Source organism: Chelmon rostratus, chromosome 1 (genome assembly GCF_017976325.1).
Source record: "Chelmon rostratus isolate fCheRos1 chromosome 1, fCheRos1.pri, whole genome shotgun sequence".
Lineage (NCBI taxonomy): Eukaryota > Metazoa > Chordata > Actinopteri > Chaetodontiformes > Chaetodontidae > Chelmon > Chelmon rostratus.
In genome coordinates this window covers 26,041,643-26,065,684 of record NC_055658.1, presented here as the reverse complement: position 1 = coordinate 26,065,684, position 24,042 = coordinate 26,041,643, and the positions used below count along the sequence as shown (strand labels likewise).

General features: G+C 42.7%; 1 protein-coding gene across 1 annotated transcript in view; it reads left to right on the top strand.

Moving 5' to 3' along the window:
• Positions 1–1,655: 1,655 nt before the first annotated feature.
• The window catches only part of mapk8ip1b (mitogen-activated protein kinase 8 interacting protein 1b), a 49,412-nt gene continuing 27,025 nt past the window's right edge, over positions 1,656–24,042 (top strand). The window contains exons 1-2 of the mRNA XM_041939131.1: positions 1,656–1,732; positions 16,683–16,794. Of these exons, the coding sequence (XP_041795065.1) occupies positions 1,656–1,732; positions 16,683–16,794 (189 nt within the window). The remainder of the gene's footprint in view (positions 1,733–16,682; positions 16,795–24,042) is intronic.

Genomic DNA, 24,042 nt, shown 5'->3' with positions numbered 1-24,042 from the left:
TCGAGGGTGGTTTATTTTGCAAATAATTTCTGCCCTGTAAAAAACACGTATCTCCAAAACGTTAGCTTATCATGAGCTATCCAAAAAAAAAAAAAAAAAAAAAAAAAAAACACGTTTGTTGTTTGTTTTTGAGGCAATATTATGGGTTTTACTGAATTATATTGAGAAGCATTTAGTCCTTCAGTTTGACTTAAACTTAAAAAAAAATCACCAAGTTGTTTGTTTGTTTGTTTTATCCAAAAACTAATTTGAACAGAATCACTACTGAACTTATTTAAGTGGCACAAAAGTCATCCTATAACGTGGTAAATCAAGATAATGTCCACTGGTCTGAAGGACTATTCCATCATGCTCAAATAAGGAAAACATGACTGTCTCGTTTGAAAGATATTTAGAATAGGCATCACAAACTTGTGTCAGCATCACCACGTCCTTGGCACCACACTTTGTGAATGAAACTGTCTTCATGTTTGGCCTCTCTCTGGATCATGCTGACTGACTGAGAGATGACAAACAGTAATTTACAACATAAGATGACCTCAACATAAAATGCATTTATAAAAATGCACCATGTTGCACATGAATTTAAATTTAGGTACTAGGCTCTACAAGTTGAATCAAAACTCTTAATTAGCCTGAGAAACAGCTCAGGTATGGTAACTTCCACCTGGGTGCCCCATTCAGGCACTTACAAAGACAGCCTGGTCCCAGTCATGTCCTTTTCACCGGACCAGGAAGTGCTACAATGGTAAGAAGCATGAATTTATTCCAATCCTGATTCCAAAAAAGTTGGGTTTCTTTGTAAAATGTCAATAAAAACAGAATGCAAACAAACAAAGTGTTCCTCAGCCCATGGGTTTTTGTCATTTGTCAACAGTCATTATTACATCCTTGCTTCGAATATTTTATTCACTGTAAACATCATAACTTCAATCAGGGTCTGGAATAAGCTCTTGCAGAACATAATGTTAAATAGTTTGGAGAAGATGATTCAACAACCTTAAAGCTAACTGTTAAGATAAACATAAGCCATAGCGTCCTAAATCTCACGTTTTAGTAGCAAGGGATCTGATCTGATTCTGTCATAAACAACATACACATAACATCTTATTCAAATATACACAAAACAAGGAAAACATGGAAAAAATAAACAAAGCAAACTGTAAATGGCATGCTGTACCAACAAGGCCTGTTATAAATTAAATCATGTCATAGGATTAAAAAAAGTTAACAGAACTGGTGATCTTGGCCCAAATCACGATGACAAAAAAGAGGCTGTATCTGCTCCATTACAGTTAAATGAGTCATTGGCTATTTCAAGATGTATGTGATGTTTAACAATTTTTATAAACTATTGTGCTTAGTGGTCTTTTATTTAAGGCTATTAGGCTACAAAATGCAATATATCTTCGCAATATTATGTAAGCGGACCTGTTGTTGCTTAGAGTGGCCAATAAATTAAACGCACAAGGAAATATTTTCCTAATGCTGCGAAGTTACCAACATCATGAAGTCATTCTTGAACACTTTTGCGGAGTTCCCATTTCCCCCACAGTCCGCGAAGGCAGCACCGTATCGCAGCATCGCCGGCCCTCAGGTGTCTGCTCGCTGGGCGGCCGCGCAGCGGAGCCGATGGAGGAACTGTAAGCGGCGGCATGGCGGACAGAGAGAAGCGGAAAGCCAGCCCGCCGTCTGGCCGCAGCATGCAGGTGAAATCCCCGGCCAGTTTCAGGTAGGAGCCCCGGCGGAGGGAGCCTGAGGAGGGGGGGTGGCGAGCTGCCCCCCTGGAGGCTGTGAATGAGCGATGAGCCAGCGCGCCTCGCCGGAGGTGCTGATGCTGGTTCCCGAAGCCGCTGCAGCTGCGCTCAGCTTTGCGGATTGAAGTCGGGATGTGTTGTTGAGTCGCATGTTTTGTGTTTGGGCGTGTCTGCTCCCGGAGGACCGAGCCGGGCCGTGTGCTCCTGCATCCACTGGAACCATGCATTTTTTAATATGTCGCATACTTTTGGGAAATCTGCTCCAACCAAAAAAACCCTTGAAATAACTGCACGAGTTCCAGCTTCAAATGATGATTTTATGTTGGCCTAATTGCCAGTTTTAAGGTATTTTTTCTGTACATCAGCACGGATAATTAGTTCTCCTCTACAGCTTCATTTTGAGCTTGATTTGCCAGAAAAATTGTATTTACTGCTGTGATCACTGTTGTTCCTCCAACCAGAGACTTAATGTGCTTGTGGTGCACATTAATACTTTAATTTTCAGTGCTCTTTACATACTAATCTCCTGTCACTCTAACAGGCATTTAGAGAAACTTAGCGTTTGTGCAGCACTCAGTGGTGAGTTTACAGCAATCAGAGCCCCAGTGTAACCTCAATACTCTTTAGTTTTTTTCTGATAAAGGTTGTTATTTTATGCATGCTATTAGCAGGAAACTTTAAAGTGTAAAACAAGCATTTTTAATCATATTTTTATGCCAGACCCAAATTATTCCCAGGGGTTTGGAAAGAAAAAAACAGATATCTTAGCTCCTGTTTTATAGTTTATGTTTATTTGTAGGATAGAAGCTGCGTATTTGCACAATAAACGAATGGTTCTGATTGTATAAGTTCGATGTTATGCAGCTCATAGTCGCATAGTCTGCCACAGAATGTATTCATGGCAATTTTCCCAATCAGTTACTAGGAGGTAATGTTTGCTGATGCTGCTTATAATTGAGTATTTTCTGCTTTTGTCTGTTTCATATCAGTCTAATTGCAATCAGTTTTGTTTCTTGGATTGTTGTTCAGACTGAAGAATCACTTTGAGCTGTGGGGATTTGCGATGGACATTTTGTTGTATAGAATGAATAAATGATCAGCTGCATACACCTGTAATTGATAGGTTGGTCCGTAAGGAAAATAGCGCTGCGGAGTCGCTGTGTAGATAAGCCAGAGTTCATCGAGAAGGTGATCAGTCAGAGCTAATTCAACGTGCAGAACAGCTCAACGTGTTAGAGAGCTGAGCAGGGTGAGGGATTAGCTGCATGCCATTTACACGTATGCACACACACACACACACACACACACACACACACACACACACACAGAGAGAGAGACACAGATCCTTACAGTGTTGCATGAGGAGAAGCTGTGATTTTTCAGTGGCATTCTTGGGCGGATGGAGGCCTGTGATCAATATTCCCCAGTGAGACTGCAACACACACACACACATACACACAGAAGTGCACACCCTCAGGCTCAGTCTGTCCCCGTCTCGTTAGCTGAGCTGCAAACAGGCGGATCCACAACCATATTCCTTCAGATTTTCATCACGGTGGCTTCTGAGTCGTTCCAGCAGTGTTTGATTTGTCTGACCCAAAAATATGGAAATAAAAGAATGGCCTCAAAGTGAAACAGAGCAAAAATCAAACCATGAGGGGAACATGAGCAAAAGAGCAGCAGTGTGAGCATTGCGGAGCGTTGTATCGTCGCCTAAATTCAAACACTAAGACACTAAACAGTACAGGGCTACTTAATCACAGTCGTTAATGTTGCAAAGCATTAGCTGTAAGTCAGACTTGTGTAGGTAAATAGTTCTGACACATTCAGACACATGGTAGAAAAACACAGTTTGTCCTTAAGAATAATAATAATAATTAAGAAATGCTGTCAGCTGTTTAAAGAAGTTCAATTGATTAAGAAAATCAACACGTTGTCTGAGACTGAACCGTGATTGATTGATATTTCAGAGTTGTAGCTGACTCGAGAGAGAAGCCAGATAATCCACAAGCTCAGGGTTGGCTCAGTCCCAGACCGGCCATATGTTGGCATGTTTTCCTCCATCGCCCTCCCTGCCTCCACCCACCGTGGTCGAGTCCTCCGTCTCTCCCCAACCCGCTGCTGTTGGAGAACAGACGGCCGATCCGCCGCCGTCTGTGCAGCTCTTTGTGTGGAGCTATTCAGCGACTGAGATGCAGGAGCAGCTCATCTTCAGGTCGAGATCCGGTCCGGGGCTTCTCCAGCCTTTCGAGCCTGTGATCCCATTTCGAGGTCCTTCTAATTGACAGCAGCCAGCGTGTGCAGTTAATAATGTTTATACTGACAGAAAAGTTTAAAATGCCCTTTTAATAACTTTCCTGCAAAGTCCATTTGAACATTAGTACTTAGTTAATTCTGGAGGTGGACGGGGACTGTTCAAACATTCAGATAGCAGCAGATCCACACTGACAATCATCTCCTCGCTGATACCGAACAAAAGACTATGTTACATAACGTAGTATGAAAATCATGAAATCGACTCAGATATTCACTACTGAAGGTCTGAGATCAGAAATTTTGGGACACGTCTGCTGTCTGCTTTTCTGCGCGAGTGTTGCAGTTCAGTAGTTTCAAAGCTGTACGATGTGTTTTTGGTGTTTGTGCTGCTTTCACAGGAGCTGAGCTGGACAAATTAGGAATGACTTCATATTTCACATCATATATTTAGGTGAACTGTGCCTTTAAATTCTCCCACAGTGCATTGATCATTTGTAGCACAAGAGGGCGTCACAGGAGATTCTTTCACATTATTAGCACAATGTGTATGTGTGTGTTTGTGTGTGTGTAGTATGGAAGAAGCAACAAGAGCATGTAGGATTGCAGTCCATTTTGTAGTGGATTAAGAGGTTGGGAATCTGTAAACCTCATGTTGGTGTCGGTGACATGAAACCAGAGATCCCCGATCCACCAGAGACAAAACTAATCCTCCTCATGTGCAGTTCAATATTTATCGTATTTTAAATGACGTCACCTTAAACAGTCAGAAACATGAGGAGTGAGTGAATGAATGTGTGAATTCATGCAAACCTTTGTGTTTATCATAATGCACACTGGCACCTAGAAATCACCTTTATGTCCAGCTATCTTGCAGCAGTAGATGCATTTTGGTGGGGAGGACAACGACCTAGAAATGAGAACGTGTTGGAAGGAACATAATGAAGAAATGTTCGTTTTACGGATCTGAGTGTAAAAAAAAAGTGTAAAAATGTTGACACTGAGCAGATCAGCAAAATGTTCATTGACATTATAATTCATTTGTTTTCCAGCAAAATAACCAATATCCGTTTTTAGTGATTACAGTATTATTAAGGTTTTTGTGGTTGTCACAGAGCTTGGTTAGGGTTAGGAAAGATCTGGATTTGATAGACTTGGATTTAATTGTTTTTTTAATAATTTCTAAAAAGCCTACTGGCAAAAAAATGATGACTACCTTTTGAATAATTACATTTTTTCTGCAGTCGTCATGTAGGAGAAGAGCACAATCAGAGGGATTTTGAACTCACTCTGCATGTAGCTTGAATTTTATGATTTCAGATAGATAATGAAAACACATGTATTTCAGACTTATTAAGCAGGTGTTTAAAAATGCACTGAAGAATCAGAATGAAAGCACAGAAGTGTCCGTGATTCCTCCCTCTCTCACTCACTCATTCATTTGCATTCGCTCTTTCTTTTCTTTCATCTTTTCGCCGCGGCCTCCACACTTGACATGACTCTGCTGACACGATCTGCCCAGACAGATGGATTCACAGGGAGTGGGATGGAAGTGAGAGAGACGGCAGATGAGGGAGGTTGAGCAGATTTTGAAGTTTCCCCGATTCGCTGCATCCACTTTGATGTTTTCTAAGTAAAAAAACAAAAAGGGTTTGCTTGTAGTTTTGCTGCTGTCTTTTCTCCTCAGAGAGAAAGAGACACTCACACACACAGAATTTACATTGAGCTGATTTGAATTTCACCCACAGCAGAAGCTGACAGAGTGGACAGTTATTGCTCTGTTTGCAACCCACCCACCCCCCAAGCTGATTATTTACTACTGTCGCTCAATTCTGCTGACATGGTACGTTCCATCTAATGGCACTTCCCCTCTGCTTATACAGTGCATCTCTCTCTCTCTCAGTCCAAAATGTCTCAGCCTGGACAGAATTTACATTAACTCTCTAATATTGACATGTTTTTCCAGGCCTTTATTTGAGCCAGGCTTATATTATACTCAGGCTTTTATTCCACTTTTTATTGCTTCTCCAAGTATTCTTAATAGAAAATATTGTTTTTAATTAAGACGCTCGCTTGAATTCTGGTCTGCTTTCATTCATATTTGCCGGGGACGCTCTCCTCAGATTTTGCGTGTGCACCAATCAGCCACAACATAAAACCAATGACAAGTGAACTGGTCATTGTTGGGTCTTTGCACTCTCACTTAAGCATTGTTGCAGACCGAGAACACTCACATGGCACTGGCTCTCCCCGACAACGGCCGCCTCCCCCAGCAGGACATTGTGCCCCGCCCACGCTGCAAAAGCTGCTCAGGAACCGCCTCTGCCTGCCAGACACCACAGTCAATGCCCTGACGGGTCAAAGCTGCTTTGGCAGCACCAGGGTGACCTCCACATTACAGTGTAGTGTATAAATATTATGAGCATACTTACCCATTTTTCAAAAGAGAATAAAACCTGTTTAATATGTGGAAATGGCGTGTAAACATGGACCCTCAGAGTGGGTGTTTCCCATGGTTGACTGACAACTGTCACATGATGTCACAACCCAACGGAAAAGTGTTTGATGCGCTTCTGGTATGTGTGTGTGTGTGTGTGAGAGAGCTGCATTGGTTCTGGCCAGTTGCCGAGGACATGCTGTATAGCCATATGGCTGGGTGTTGGTAGCTCAGAGTGTATAAAGTCAAGGATTGAATGTCTTTGACCTTTCTGAAGGAATGTTTAAAGCCTGCCGTTGGGTTTTCCAAAGCTTTTACTTCTGCCGATGCAGCTGCACGTGTTAAGTTGTAATGAATGTGATATGAACATATGGACAAATAAAATGCCTTTTTTTGTCATCTCGAGCTATATTCTTTGATTTCTGGTCACTATGGCGCAGAGAAGTTGGCAAACAGCTGATAGATTAGCATATAAAGTTGGTGCAGCTTTCAAAGTAGCAACAGTTACCGGTTTACGTGTCCAGCAGACACAAAGTCATATATATATATATATATATATATATATATATATACATATATATCTTCTCCTTTTTAGCTCAGTTTTGGTTCACATCCTGACATTAATGTTCGGCCTTTTAGCTTCTCAATGTTTCACTTTCTTCACCAGCTTGTCGCTCACCAGAACATCTGTTGACATTCACATCTGAAATCGCTGATACGTTGAAACTTTCCATTTCTTTACCACAGATGTTGAAACTTAACATTTCTTTACATTCAAACTTTACATCTCTTTATGTTTCAGCTTTCAATTTTATGTTGTGACAGTGCTGCGGTTGAGGTCTGGTTAGGTTTAGGCACAAAAACTGCTTGGTTAAGGTGAGGAAAAGGTCATGTTTTGGCTTAAAATCCCCAGCGGTCCCCTGACCTCTTGTTAAAATAACCCAGTTTTTTTTTTGCAAGACACAGATGATTAACAGTCATCTGTCAGTCAACTGTCACGCCCCCCTCACCTCATGTGCATGTACTTGTAATCTGAAATACATCACTTTGATACTCATTGTGGAAATGTGGATGTGATACATACGAAACGTGCAAATTTAACATACCAGTGATTTGCAGACACGTTCTTTGCCAATATGTTATTCTGGCGACTGCAGGTGTTTTGCTAACTTTTCACAGTAGTTATTTGATTATTATCATAGAATAATGTTGATCAATGTAGCTTTAACAGTCTGTATTTGTGTAATTAGGATATTCTCCTGCAGCTACATTAGCAAACTGAGATACACCTCCTTGCATTGTATATTTATTGAAACCTTTGGTGGCTAAAATAGCACAATGCTCCTATGTACAGTTACAGTACATGTGCTTTGGCCTGTGCGATGCTGCCGGGAGGTTCTCAGGTCTGCAGGGGTGACAGGGTTAATGGACTGTACAGTTCACTGCATGTGGGCGTGCACAAAATTCCACACACAGACATTGATTTTGAGAGGAATCTCAACCACCTGCCTGAGGAAGCTAAGACCAGCGCCAGATAATTCTAGTTTATTATAAGTTTTACCTTATTTTTGCAGGTTCTGCCAATGCTGTCATATATGATCGAGATGATGGACCATAGTACAAGAATAAGACCCACGTTGTGATGAACTGGTCTTTTTCTTTAATCGGATGAATGGAGAGAAAGACATAAGGGAAAATTAGGAGTCTTATGATCAATGAGCCTCATGAATAATTGAGCACCGCTGTGTTTTGCAGAGAGACACACGGAGAGGAGGAGTGTCCTCTTGTGCTGTCTTGCTTTCTTCTGTTTGGGCTTGCCGTGGCGTTGGATGTTCTGCTAACACCAGCACTTTCCTGCGGTGGCGTAGTAAATCTGATGCACACAGGACGGAGTAACCATCAGATACAGAGAGAGAGAAAGAGAGAGAGGAGGAGATTATATAACACTACTCCTCTGTGGCATATTCAGCTCCTTTGCTTTAAATAATTCCCCCCTCTACCTCGCTCTCCTCCGGATGAGCGGCAGCAGCGGCAGGGCTCTGAATCGGACGCCTCTCCCATCGACCCGGACAAGCTGCACCCCTCCTCCCTCTCCTCCGGCTCTCTTCCTGCTCGCTCCTCCCTCTCTCCCACCCTCCCTCCTTCACTTTCTAACCCTCTTGCTCCTTCTCCTCCTCCTCCTCCTCTCCTCTCAGCTGTGGATGCCCTCCTCACTTACAGTATGGACTCGGGAGGGGAAGGAGAAGAGGGCTGGATGGAGGACCAGTGGGAGAAATGGTAGGGCATCTCTCTTGTTTCTTCTGTGTTGTTTTACAGGCGTGCAGCAACATGGCTGTGTGTGACCTTGTGAGTGTGTAAATGCTAACATGCCTGTTTCTCGCTGTATGTCTTCTCCTTGCATCTTAAAGCTCAGGGCAGGCATGCCCTTGAAGGAGAGTGGATGCATATGGCTGTGTGTATGTTTTTGTCTTAAGAAGAGACGTAGAGCGTGCGGCAGAGGTTGCTGGTTCATGTTCAAAAATAGGACCAGGGAAGCCACGGAGGAGAGCACAAATCACACTTTATGTTGGTGTGTGTGCATTATGGCAAATATGCTGATGTAAGTGAATATGTGTTTCAGATCATCCAAACAGCGTGAGATTTGTATCTTTAGAGTTTGCTTCCATACAGCGGATGATGGAAGTGGGGCTTGTTTTATCTGCATGTGGTGAATTTGACAGGACGGTCCTGATCCTTGTCCTGATCCCGTCCTTGCAGGAGGACGATGCTGATGAATGACAGACAGCATGCAGCCTTGTAATCTCTCAGTGGGAGCATAAACGTGTGAAATATTGGGGAGAGATGGGGGGTTAAAAAAAAAAAAAAAGGACATAGCGAGGGTTTACATGCATCTTCTGTGACGACTCAATGCTGGTCTTAATGTGCGTGAAAGTGTGAGCTGATGGAATCATAACAGATGCTCGTCCTGTGAGGCTGGAACATGACAAGAGACGTGCAAGTGTAAACTATCTCTAGATTTGTGGGTGACATGACTGTCCCGCTTCCACTGATACATTAGTAAATACCGCCATAAATAAATGAATAATATAATTATTTGGGGGGGATTCATCATTTTTGTTCATTTTTTGGGGGATATTGGTTCATAATTAGAGGCTCATTTGCATTTTCTCTACACTATATTTACACTCTACAGTCTGCATAAAAGTGTCTTTTTTTGGAGCAGCTTGTGGGCCCGTGGGGACAGAAAATCCTGTCATCAGATCAGGGTGAACTGAAGCAATCTGTTGAGACAAAAAATGATGACCCTTATCAATATTTGACCACGCATGCTACACTTGCACAAAAACTGCAGTCAGCATTTACAAGCAGGCAGTACGTAAATACAGCACCGTTTGTATCAGGGTCATAGCTGGATTCAGATAAAGACTAATGAGCTGGCCGGGTCTGTCATGGCCTGAGCGGGAGGTCATGCTGTCCTTCATTAGCACAAGCAGAGAGGCAGGCCGAGGAGGCTCAAACATGCCAGCAGGCTGCCCTGTCACCCCCCACCGTCAGAGTGATGCAGGAGTTTATCCCAAATCCTGAGTAAAACAAACTGAAACATCCGTCCTGCAGTGTTGTTGCCCCTGATGTCATCTTACAACTTAAACTGTTGACACAGAGTCTGCGATTTAATGATTCTGAGGGCACGGTTTGAAATCTGGACTTTATCCACTGGCTGTTATTTTGTTTGTTATGTGGGATCCAAACTATCTGAAATTAGGAGGCAGATTGTAGCTGAGAAATGACCAAAGACCAAACAGCTGGCACGTGTCAGGCAAGCCAAACAATCAGCACTCAGATTTGACCTTCTTTAAGCCTTTTAACCATCATTGTATCCATGTTATACAGAACACAGTGTGCAGGTCAGTGATGCACCTTAAAACACTGGGTGTCACAAACAGGGGATCACAGAAGCCTATTAAATATCAAAGTTACTGTTATTAAAACTGCGGCAGTGGGAGAATGATCATACATGCTGAGGATGGGATCATCACTGAATAGCACATGAAATATTAAAATCACCCCTGGAGAGAAGAACTCAAAGCTTAAGACACATTAGAAGTAAAATTAACTAATGAAACTCCGCAATCATGTGCGAAAGAACGTAGATTTTTAAGGCATCTTCTGAGTTAGATTTGCTGGGGTTGGTGCTGCATCTGCAGTCACCTCAGCAGTGGGCTGTGATTTCTGCATGGATTCACTTTGTGTGTCAATAAGCTGCAGCTGGTTTATTTACTGTATGTGTGCTTTTAACACGTGCAGAAATACAAAATGAGACATTGGAGCCACATGCTGAACAACACAAGCTGAGCGCAGTAGCATGTAGCATCACAATTCCTGTCCTCATAAGATCAAGCGTGATTATTATGTTCATGGTTGTGCTTTGGCGAAACATCTATGCTGATTTGAAGCGTGAGATGGTTTAAATGAAGTTTATTGATATTTCACCAAAGCTGTTTTTCCTCAACCTTGACCAGTATTATAGTAGGCTAACACGGGGCATATGGGTTGCAAATGTCTCTCTGTTATCAATGTGATGAATCTGGGGCCTTCTTCCAACAACTTTTGTGCTGTATAAGTTAGTACACAGTAGGCAAGTAAGTACACAGCTAACACAGTGTAGACACCAACTAAATTTCCCGGCTGGTCCAGCAGATTTCACAATTCTTGGAATCTTTTCAACAAGCCGTAACCATAACACTTAAAAACATAACCTGCTCTCAACTTGTCTGGCAGAGGCAAATACTGCTGTTTGTCAGGATGCTCATATGACAGGTAGCGAGAGTCCTGTGAGGTAACGGTGTCATGGTGATGGTGTCGGGGTTGTTACTACGGTCCGACTGATTTGCTGCGTCTCATTTTCAGGGACACGGGGATGTCTGACCTGCAGAGCTCAGCCGGGCTGCTGAGTCAGCCTGCATTGATCACTGAGGCTGTTCTGAGTGTTGTGAGGTGATGGATTTGCATTGTACAAGAAAACAATTCCAGAGGAAACTAATGAGGAGAGTGAATGTTCTGTATTTTCTAGGGCACCGTTGGGTCCATTTAATGATCATTCAGGAAAAAATAGGTGTGATGTTTTTTTTTCTTATCTGTGTCCACATGGATCTGTGCTGATTGTTTGCATAAGATAAACCCCCAATCCAAGTTCCTAAGCATCCTCTGTGGTTCATGTGTTTCATATAACTGCATGAATGTTCCTGTCCATATATTTACTGTGTACTATCACAAATGGCCAAATACCCCAAAATCAGCCCTAAAATTAAGTGAGAGTTTTAGGAGGACACCCTAGCAGAAGTAAAATCTCAACTGCAACTATTGGCTCTTACAGGCCAACAGGTTACTGTATACATGGAGGAAGGTGAATGTACACAATATTGAGTTTGCACATTTCAGATTCATACAAATTAACATTTTTTCTTCTTTCTTTCCTCTGCCCTTCTTTTTAATCAAAAATACAAGAAATATAAATTGAGCATTTTAAATAGAAAGTATAGACAGGTGTTTGCTATGATATGAATATTAGCAAATGAAGAGTATGTCTTTCCTTCATTAAGCAACTACAAGGAATTTTTGTTTTGTGTTGATTTTGGAGGCCTCTGTGGACAAAAACGTCCATGTTTCCTTCTATTTTTCTTTTTTAAAGCAGCTGTAGCACAGTAATGAGGCAATGTATCTATGTGTGGGTGTGGAAGATTAATAATAATAATAATAATAATCCCTAGAGTCAGGGTCCTGGTCGGAGCCACTGTTGACCACCATTTCCCTGTTGTCAGTGTTCAGTCCTCATGTGGCTCTGTTCGCTGGGAGGCTGCTGAACCTGGCTCCACTGCCCACGGTGTAAACACCAACAACTCCCCAGTGCTCCTTACACATTATACCTTTAAGAATATCTTTTTAGAAACAGCCAGTCTTCTAGCTGATGGTCTCATTTGCTTATATAGATAACATAGAGGCATCAGTGTTAAACTGAGACTGTTTCATAACCAGTGAAAAACTGGAATTACATTTTCCAATGTTGTGGGATCTATAAAACCTGAGAGAACCAACCAGCAAAGGAACCTTGTTATCGTTTATATAAATCACCAGAATTTGTAATCGCATGTTTTCACGCTGCAGCCGTGACGTGACTGTTCGGCCTGTTTGACGTGATCGTGCTTGACATTGTCCGCCCTGCATCCGACCCTGTAATGTCTGATCCTTGATGTGCGACAACGTAATTTGCTCTGTGTTATACACTCTGTTGGTTTTCCTCTGGTGTCTGCATCCCTCCTTACCCACAATTCACTGCAGCGAAGGGGTCACCCTGTCCTGTCCAGGTGGTTTATCTCCCGGCACTTAATTTTTGTCCCTCCTCTACCTCCCTCCATTCATTTTTTGTCCCGGTGACTCTCTCCATCCTCTCGCTGTCCACTGCCTCTGTTTGCTCTTTCCTCTGGGTGTGTGATCTACAGTCATGACATCATTTCCTCTCACCTCCTGTTGACCACTCTTTAAACCCCCCCCCCCCCTCTTTTGTCTTTGTAATGCCCCAATTATGCAATTCAGGGTGACATGTGATTGGCTCTTTTATGCATCATGTTTGCAGTCTTTCCTTTCCCATTCCTTTCATTTCATTTCCTTTCCTCTCCTGCCCTCCACCTAACTCCTCCTTCCTGTAAGTGATGCTGATAACAGAGGGACACTCAGAAGTATATTGATTTTGTTCCTTTCCCAGGCATCTGTCTGTATCGTATTAGATTGCATTTGTAGTGACCTGATAAGCTTACAGTATTTTGTTTGCAAAAGCAAAGCAGTCAGTCAATGCGATTTGGTTGGGACAATAAAACTTCAGGTGGCGCCTTGAGTCACATGTTGTTGCCCAGTGCTGGTCATGACTGGTGGGTAAAGACAAGAAGAGCTAGAGACGTATTGGCAGAACTGATTTCCTTGAATGATACCCCTGCTGTGAGGCATTTGGGTGCTGCTGAAAAAATGGGACACTACTGTCTTTACTAATATATTCACTTAAGTATGATTCAATATATTCACATGCATGTGCTGCAGAGCTCACCAACATTTTACTCATCTAAATAAAGAACCCCAATGACTCTGAATGCTTCTGTTGATTATGTTTACATTTATATATGAATATGCATCAAGTGATGCAAGTGAATGTAAAGGTTGAAACAAACTGTTTTGGTTCTCTGGCTTCACATCAACTGTACAACTGATGCAATGTTTTTTTAGCCATAGTTGCTTGTTAAATTAATGGTATTTTAGGTTTCTCTGAGTTTATGAGTTCTGAGTCCTCTAGTGGTCAAAAATGCTTATTGCACCCTAAAGTAATAGCATGTTTAAAGAACCAAGGATAATTCTGGTGTCACAATACATTAGTCCTTCTCATAATTCTCTCTGATGTCCTTACCCTGTTCGTGACACTGCACCTGAACATATTCCGAGGGTTCTTTACTCTTCAAGTATTGCTGGGGTTTTGACCCCAACGAACATTACGTTGCACCGGATACAGGATTCCCTCAAATAAACAGTACCTGTGTTCATGGTAATGAAGGAACATGTCACCCAGTGCAAAAGTGTGCCTCACTGACGTGTTTTAATAGTTTTTTGGTCAACAAAAGTGGTTTAATGTTGAAGGGAATTAAGCTGTATCAGGCTTTGGCGACACATGTAATACTTAATAATGGGGTCAGTTCATTGGTTTTGGTCTTTCCGCTTTTTAATTCCAGTAGCAGAAGCAATCACAATCTGATTTGTCAGACCGCTACACAACTTTACATTAAGGTGGCATTTTTAGAGAATCAACCCTGAATGAAACACAAAGAATCTTAGAAATGTGCTGTTCCCACAGTCTTGCCAGTTGGACGATTGTTCAGATGAAGGTGGATTATTCTACCTGGTGATTTTTCAATGTCTCTTTCTCTTTCTTTGTCTCAATCAGGTGTATGTATTGTATGTATGTATTCCCATCTGAGATCCTTTACTCCCTAACAATAGACCCACATAATCTCTAGCTGTCTTTCCCTTTCTCCTCTTGCATCCTTCAGCCCTTCTGTCCTGCCTCCTTCAGGGCCTCATTATAGAGGTAAACAGATGCTTCTACCCAGGCTATTTAACTCCCATACCCAACTTCTGACACGTGACGGCTAAAGACGGCTGCAGCTGTGCCTACTTTTGCAAGAGCAGGCAGCAGCAGTATCGATGTAGCCAGAAATGGCATTAGCATCATGCTGCAACAGGGGGTTCATGGCTCTCCGAATTCACCAGGTCACTCTGACAGCTTGCCGTTATGCTCATTGTGATCGCTGTCATCTTCTCTTTCCTCCCTCTAATAACATTTTCCTGCTGTCTGTTACGCCCAGGAGGCTGCTGGGTAAAGAGATAAAAGGCGGACATAATTGCAGATGGGGAAAACTGAGGCATTGTTTACTGAAAGCTAATTGAATCCTGCCGCAGACAGCAGGACAGTTTATTTCCCTGCCTGACACTGGAGTGATGTCCAGGGTTGTTGCAAGAGCAATCAAGACCGTATGTTCTTCCCTGCCAAATATTAATGGTTTCTTTCTTGGACAGCCAGAACACGCTGTGTCGTAGGAAACTGATTCAGAGGCTGTTGTTTGAAATGAAAGCATTGCTCAGCTTTCACAGAGGGTTGCACACCACTGCGTACCTTGCAGTTATAAGATCAGCTGTTTTGTTGACTTAGAAGTTGTACACACAGTGTGTTCAGTGGCTGCTCCTGCTCACCAGATGAGAAATTCTTATGTATTTCATCACCCTGGCTAATTGTCCAGCACCACTGTCATGTCAACATATTTCCACTTGACACAATATATGATCAAATCATTTCCTGAAATCTACTGAGCACATTAATGCTCCTCAGAGGATTGATCTCTCTGATTTTGGATAAAATTTCATCTCATCCACAATATACTATATTTCTTGGCATGTTCCTACAAAGACTGATGAACACTCTGAAGCTCCTCAGAGGACAGACGACTTTTGATTATGTTCATAACCACATGATCTTTTCTTCTCACGCCATTTGTTATATTTTTGGTCCAAAAGCTGGAAAAACCCTTTTTTTACTGATTCTTTCCATGCATTGTCTTCTGAATGAACGTTGTGGCATTTGCAGCTTTTAGTCATGTTAAACTCTTTTTGTTTTTCTGCTGTTTTTTTATAACAACATAGAAACTACATCTCTGGGAAAGTAACTTAGCCCAGCCTTCTCTCAAGTTTGCCGATTTTAGTTACAGTGTGCTCATGGACTGAGCCGCCATCTGTGATGATGCATTTCCCTTCCACTCTGCTACCGCTATGATTCAGTCTTCTCATCACTGGCTGGCTTCTAACAGGCTGCTAATGCTTATTCAGCAGCCAAATAAACAAGTCAGCTTCCCAATACATTACCTCCAGCAGTCACATACTGTGTCTGTTGTTGTCATTGACTGGGAATACAGCAGCTGCTTCCTGCTTGCGCTGCAAACCCAGTAGATGTTCCATAAGTCTGTTGCTTGTATTTTCAGAATAAGAGCATGGGTTATTCTTTAAAGAAGTCAGCTTTAATGGAGTTGTAATCTTATCACTTTGCTATAACTCCAACCCTCTAGTCAGCATTTAGAATACTATATAAACATTTAATTGATGCCTTGTAACAGACCATAATGTAGGTCATATCCATGATTAAACAGTTCTGCTTACAACTACATTACAGGTGTAGTAAACCATTTATTAAGTGTGTATATGCTGCTTATAAATGTTGAATATAGAGAGGGTGTCTATGTGAAGTGTTAAAAGAATCAGTGGGATCACTACATTAAATCTGAGAGTGAAATTCCCTTTATCGGTCAACACACAAATGCTTGCATGGATGCAGAATTAGAATTTATTTGAATATTTCCCTTATGAAAAAGGCCATGTACAGCACTCGTTGTTAATGACATCCCCACAAAATGTGGAACACTCTTGTGTTAGTCACAGTTTATGTTGACCAGTAACGACCGGAGCTTGTGACCCACGTTCACGTGTGTGATGTGTCACTGGGCTTGGATTTTGGCCCAGTCAGAGAGATAATTTGGTCAAAAAGAGATTTTGAGATGTACTGTTGCTACAGATGAGTGCTGAAGGATTACCATTCTTTTTTTTTTCCCCCTCTCATCTTTCCCCGTTTCCCTTGCCCCCCCTTCAACCAGGTTGACCCATGACATCAGCCTGGATGAGTTTGAAGATGACGACCTGTCGGAGATTACAGAGATCACAGACGAGCGCGGGATGAGCCTCAACTGCAATGGCCCGGATATAAAGGTAAGCTGCTTCCGCAAAGAGCTGGCTCTCACCAGATTTCATGAAATAAGCCTCCAATGGAGTCTTCCACTTTTCAAGAAGTTTCATGTACACCTGCTGTGTATCTGTGAGGGTTCGTGTTCAATCAGCAGTTCTTCAGTGGTGGACTTCACAGCTACAAGTAAAGAAAAATCATTTCAAAATCAGCAGCTTCTCCAAATTACCTGCTGCTCTGATCGGGAGCCAAACTGGAGAGGTCACTTAGAGCTGATGGCATAGTCGGCATAGTCCGCTCTCACACTGAGAGCACATACTGTCATTATCAGGAAAGGGCTGTGTCCTCAGAGCGATTAGACACATGGTGGCTCCAGGTGTAGTGGCAGTTGCCTCGTCAAAGCGCGGCAGGTCGCAGCAAAGCGCCATCGTTAGCAATATGCGAGCCGCATTTGCTGCTGACTTTCAAACGTACCGTCTTTCTGTCAAGCTCGTGGTTTGGTTGCGAGGCGGCGGCGTGTAGTTTTGTGGGTTGCTCTCAGGCTACATCACGGACGAGTGCATAGTTAGATTACAAACACAGATGAAGAATATGTAGGACATCAAGCAGCTCCCCGATGCTGCCACACGGGTATACAGAATGTCAGCATAAACCTTGCAGGAAAAATGTAGCTGTAACTAATTTCATTTTCTTTCATGCATCTCGTCACCAGAGAACGATAGTATGCTTCTTAACAAAGAAAGAAAGAAAGTGTTGGGTTCATCCAGTCTCAGCACGGTGGTGATGATGATGATGATGATGGCGAGCTCCCCCTGGCAGTGTGTTTGGGCAGCATGTAGGATCATAACGTTTTTGCTTGGCGGGTTGGCTTTGATAACCACTGTGGAAATCTTGACACGATCCGTTTGAAACGAACGAACGGTTTGAAGGTGCAAAATCCAAGAGATGCAGAACAACCGCAGCAAGGTTTAGCATCTTCGTGCTCTCCATAGGAAAACAGTGTTTCACAGCATGGAGCTGCAGGTCTTGACTCATGTCAGTCACACATCTGTTTTTTACGATTATTTTTGGGTTGTTTTTGCCTTTATTGTAGTACAGTTGAGGGAACAAGAACGATAGGAAGGAGAGAGAGGGGGAATGACATGCAGTAAAGGGCTCCAGGTTGGGCTCAGCCTTAGTACAGTTGTGCATGCTCTACCAGGTGAACTGGCACGTCCTCCACACAAAATAGTTGATTTCCAGCTGCAAGTAGGTACTGTCCACTACAGTTCGCAATTATTGAGGTCCTCTTGTGACATTCACTGTTCAGGAAATGCTTTCAGAAAGACCCAATAAGTATTTAATAGTTGCTGCAGAAGGTGTTTTTGCAGTTTTTTACTTCACTGATATTTAATTTTCTAATCCTAATTCATCCCATGTGTTAATAGTTAAAATACAAACAATACTTTCCCAGAAAAGAAAAAATAAAAACAAGATATAATGAGGTGTACACATAATCGCAGATCACAATGTTCATGCTCAGCTCGTCAGATTCGCGTCGCCAGCGTTCAGCTTCACTCTGAAGTTTGAGCTCGCCGAGGGTTGGACTCTCCTCTCGGTGGCATTTTGTGCTGAACAGCTGCTGCATTCAGCTTCCTGCCAGCAGAGGAAACAGGCCAGAGGCAGAAAGGCCTGACAGTTGGCGACAGAGACGTTCTGTAAAAACACTGAGCCTGATCACGTGTGACTGCCCCGCTGCTTCCTGGTTATCTAAATAATTCACTCTGAGCTGTTTACTGATGGCCCAAGTCCTCCGAAACTTCACTGAAGTGGAGACTTGTCCCACTAGTCCCTGATGTCTGTCCGTCTGTCCGTCCGTTCCATTCTCATGAACGCGATATCTCAGGAACGCCTGGATGGACTTCACAAACCACATTTAGCCAATATCGCCAACAGATACACCTTTTATTGTGCCTTTTTTTAAATTAAAGTCTTATATCACGTGAGTCTGGACAGACATGGATGTAAACTGGAATGTGACTGGTTGGCAGGGGTGTAGAACCGCGAGGTGGTGATTCTAGTTGGCATTGAAATGAGTAGGTCATTAATGAAAACTGAAGCGAATGTGAAGTGCTGCTGAGAGAGAGAGAGAGGGAGAGAGATGCGGAGTGATACAGAGGGAAAAAATAACCAGAGGTAAATTTATTATTCTGTCAGATCTCTCCGGCTCCGTTCCCAGTGAAACCATCATCACCTCCTCCTCCATTCAGCTCCGGTAACCAAGGCAACAGGAGGGTCGAGGGGCTTTTTTTCAGCGTAATTTGTACGAGTGACGATGAGAGATTCTTTTCTTCTGTGACTCGTATTTGATTATTTTAGTGAGCCGGTGACCTGACAGAAGAGAAAAACGCTCAGATGTTGTGGAGTGCCTGGAGTATTTTTAGGTTGAAAAGTCATCTCCCTCTGCTTTTTCTTGTCTTCCTATCCAGGGAGCTAATTATAGCCCAGATTATTGAATGTGAGAGCTCTCTGCAGGAGGTGTGTGTGTGTGTGTGTGTGTGTGTGTGTGTGTGTGTGTGTGGACACTGATGACTCATCCCCCTGCAGGGGCTTCACAGAGATCAGAATCCAAAATGGCTGCTTGACTGGCAAACATGAAACGGTTCAGACAGCGGCAACAACAAACAAACCACACGTGTCATCGAGTGCTGTCACTCTCAGGACATGGAACCAACCGAGTGTGAGGACGTTTCAGCTCGGAGTTCTTCGTAGCATCGTTGTGTGGGGAAACAGCAGGCTCTGCTGGTTGGACACAATAATGTATTTTCTCTCCATCTCTCAGCCTCATGTCATTTTGCTGTTGGTGACTGTGGATTGTGTCCATCTTGATAAAGATGAGGAAGATTAGGGAGCCCACGGTGAAAAAGAGCAGGACCAAAGGTGTTTTGTGTTGTTTAAATTAGTTGCATTGCCCCATAAGTAGTGCAACCCCTAATTACCTCCAGAACATCCACGTTTCATTCGGACACAGCTGATCGCGGCCGTTCTAGTCAATGAGTGCATTTCCGCGGGGCGCGTAGCATCTCCATTGAGAAGTGTCCCAGAAGCGTATCTACGTTAGAATACACGCTTCAATCAGAGCAGATCAAGGCACACAGGAAGTCAGACACAGGAACGGTGTAGAGAATCTGGTAAATTTTCAAAATAAAACACTTGTGCAGGCTCTCAATCATACAGCAACAATAAACGCAGTTGAAACAGACAAAAAAAGAAACCATTAAACTACAAAGCCAACTTACCCATGAAATAAGCACTAAAATAAAGGGAAAATAAAGAAATAAACACCATCTGGGCAAGGCAACCGAGCTCTGACACATGACCAGTGGGGATTGCGTGGAGGACCGAGCTTAGTTTACTGTAACTTTAAATTAGCTTGCCAGCTAAGGATAGTATGATGATAAATGGACATAAAAATAGCAAATGCATACTTCAACAACACTACTTGTCAACACTGAGATTTAAAAATATGGGAAATTTTCTGGCGCCTGTCCCCATTCCACTTACATTTAGACAAGGCTATACGCAGTGAATCATTGCAACCACTTGCTTTGAAATATCAGAGCAGCAAGGATTAGAGTTAAAGAGTTTCTACATTAAGTCAGAATGTCCGGGAAGATCGTGAAGGTCACGCTGATGAGGATGGAGGTGATGGGTGCCTCAGTGGACTGAAAGATAAAATTTAAAGAGCAGCATCCAGTAACCCATTGGCTCCATGAAAGATGCAGGCAGAAAGATGATTGGCCAGATAAAGAGCTTGGGGACTCTGACAGTTAGGGGACGCTGAAGTGACAGAGAAGATTAGAGTGGGGAGAAATAACGGACATTTACCAACAGAACCATGAAGAAAGACTGAGTGAGGCTGGATCTACCTTGTTGGACTTCCATCAATGCTGCATTTAGAGTTTGCTAACAGGGGTCTGTAGGTGGAAACTGGTGGGTTTTCAAAGATCTTCTTCTTACTTCCCATGTATTGTTATTAAAGAGGGTCTGTAGAAAGTCATTTGTGTTTTTGTACTTGTTCTGGCTTGGATCAGTGCTGATGAGTTTCTTTAACAATGTCTAGAGTGTGAGGACTTCCTACACCGCCTCAAAGTGTTACTGTTGCTATGTGAGCCTGTATCATCACGTGTAACGGTGTTGGGAACTTGTTTCTCGTGGCCCCTGTAGCTCCAGCTGATTGTACAAACAACACTAAGACGAGATAATCATTTGTTCTGGTCAGTAATAAGATCCATAATTGCTCTAAAACATATTTGACCGGTGGTGTTGCACTTAATCCCAAAGTATATTATGTCCTCTGACGCTGTTAAACATTATGCTGAAAGCAGATCCCAGAATACTCACAGTGACTGTTCGTGGAGGAGCTTGTGGTAAAAAAAAAAAAGTCAAAAGCCACAAAAAATTACATCACTGTGATTATTCTCGTATTGCTGCTCTTTTCATCCAGGTTATTAATATCCACTAAATGAAGAAATATTTTAGATGTTAACTTTTAATCCAAAAATTCCAGGTCATAGGAAAGCAATGCTTGCAGCTGTACGCAGTTTTTAGCCTCTTTTAAATCATAGTTTCTGTTCTGTGGCTGCACATAATTGGTTCAGTCTCAAGGCTCCCTGTCATGTAAGACTGAAGGGAGCTGAAGTTCAGGTAAACCCACCAAGTGGCAGGCAAACCAACATAGCAACTAGCTGTTGAAGAAAGTGGAACATCCGCAGCTAAAGAGTCAGATAGTTTATTCAGGAAATGGTGGAGACCAAACCAGAGCTAAAAGGAGAGCGAACATTGGATTTAAATTCATCAGGTGGAAACAGACAGATCTCCGATGGAATGTCACTGTTTCTCTGTGTCTGCTGAACAGACTGTCAGTCTTAACAAGTTATTAAGCCAGTGGTTTGGTTTTCTTTTTATTTTCTTAGTGTTTCAGAGTTTGCAAATTGAAGCTGTGCATGACAACATAGTTACTCTCCAACTGTTTAGAAATGGAAAACAGAGGTGAGGCCCAGAAAATGTCACTGCTGGGATGTCATCACATACCTTAGAGACACAGCTTTATCGTTGCTTTCTATTTAAAAGTGCACAGCGTTTGATGGAGGCCTGGTCTGTTTAAAATTGTATGAGGAGGTGGTGCAGCTGCAGAACATCGCGGGGGTGGAGGGGGCAGTTGGAGCCCTCACTGTGTCTACACAGAGTTGTGACCTCATCAGTGAGCTCATCGTCCCAGGGGAGTTTTAGGATGCTTCTTGTCTCATCAATAATGGACGGTCCCAAAGACGGAGCATCACTCACCTCAGACAGGCGTGGTGTCTGCCTCAGCAGGGAGGGGCTTCAGGGGTTTATAGGGAGGGTCAGAGGGCACTTCCAAACTGATGCAGAGATTTGCAGGTCAAACTGTGCAGCATGGAATATAAAAAGCTTTCAAAGTTCTTTGTCTTCTCCTCTTTAGTGCATGTCTGCCATCTTTCTTTCTGTCACCTCCAGCTGTTTAACTGAAAGTTTTCGACAGTAGAAAACACAAACATGTGCGACCAAAACTAAGTTGTTGCTTTTTGATCTGCTGTCAGTCTAATTTACATTAAAAATGCAGCTCCTCAGACCCTCAGATGCAGTGGAAACACAAACATGAATGCACTGCAGCGACTTTATCTTTCCAGAGTTCAGCCCCCGCTTGAACAGAATCACTTGTTTGTGGACAGAAGATTATGTTTCTGAATCAGTGTGCACATGGGCGTAGTTATGAAGGGTTAATGTGGAACAGTCCCGAATGAGGCATAAAGAGATCTGATGTTCCTCAGAGACATGAGATGACAGCATGCATTACCACAGCCACTGTGTGTGTGTGTGTGTGTGTGTGTGTGTGTGTGTGTGTGTGTGTGTGTGTGTGTGTGTGTGTGTGTGTGTGTGTGAGGGAGAGAGAGACAGAGAGAGAGAGTGCTTCTGTGCACATGTGCAGGGGTGAATGGATTTGATTAGCAGTCATTTTGTCATGTGTAGATGGTTGAAAAAGTCATATGTCGGGGTGGGGGGGGGTCGATAGAGTGGGCAATAACATTAAGTGACTGTAGAGACACACATGACCCCAATGCTGTGCATTACCCACACACAAGATTCAAGGCTTGTTATTTTGTCTCGACTGCCCTCTGTTGTCACAGATGACAGGCGCGGAACAGCAATGTAAAATTACATGTTGGATACAGTTAAACAAAACCAAAGTTTCAAGTCAAAGTCAGCTTTATTGTCAATTTCATCATATGTACAGGACGTCTCTCACAGTCCCACAGTGTGTGCTAAAATAAAAAGGTAAAAACAAGACAACAATAAAGATAAAACAAGACAGAAAGTGTTTAAGAATAAATACAGGAGTGCAAAACTACTTACTCAGTACTAAACAAGTTTCATGATAATGTGCAATGTAGTGCAAGCACAGCGTGTCCATAGTGCAGGAACAGATAGCAGTCGGAGAAATGAAACACATGACACACCACATTTAACATGGTCTCTCTCTCTCTCTCTCTCTCTCTCTCTCTCTCTGTCTCTCTCTCTCCATATACATATATGGCTGTTTGAGGGTTCAAACTTGGTCTTAAGGGTTAAGTTCAAATTAGAGTTAGGCTACTTGTGTGCTAAAATCCTGAATCGATATTATTTGACTTAAATTATTGGTACTCCTGATGTACTTCATGGCTTTGGGCATATTGTTTAAAAACCGTCTGTGCCAATAAAGATCACTGATTTTGGTGAAATTTTGCACTTTGCTAACAGCGCTTAGCTCCATCTATACACATCAGTAAAACCAGATCTCATTAACCCAGAGAGGAAGAGAGAGGGAGACACAGTGTGCAGAGAGAGGAAGCAATAGAATGGGGAGCCGAGACACAGAAAGAGAGAGAGGGTCCAGCAAAACACATGTAAGAGACCTATTGCCATGGCAACAGTGTTTCTCTCACCTTCTGCACATGTCAGAGCTGAAAATACATGCAATACAGTGTTGATTCGCTCACTCACACACACACACGCTGAAACCCATGGATACTGCTCACGTCATCTGATCCACACATGGTAACAGCTGAGAGGAAGCTGCTTCATCAACACAAACACAAACTAGAGAAGCCATTCGTATCGCTGGTATACTGTTTAGAGCATTGTCCATCATATATGTTGTTGTTTACTGATGTTACTGTTGGAGGCAGCAGAGCAAGTTGAAAACACTTCGACATGCAGTATGACCTGTTCATATT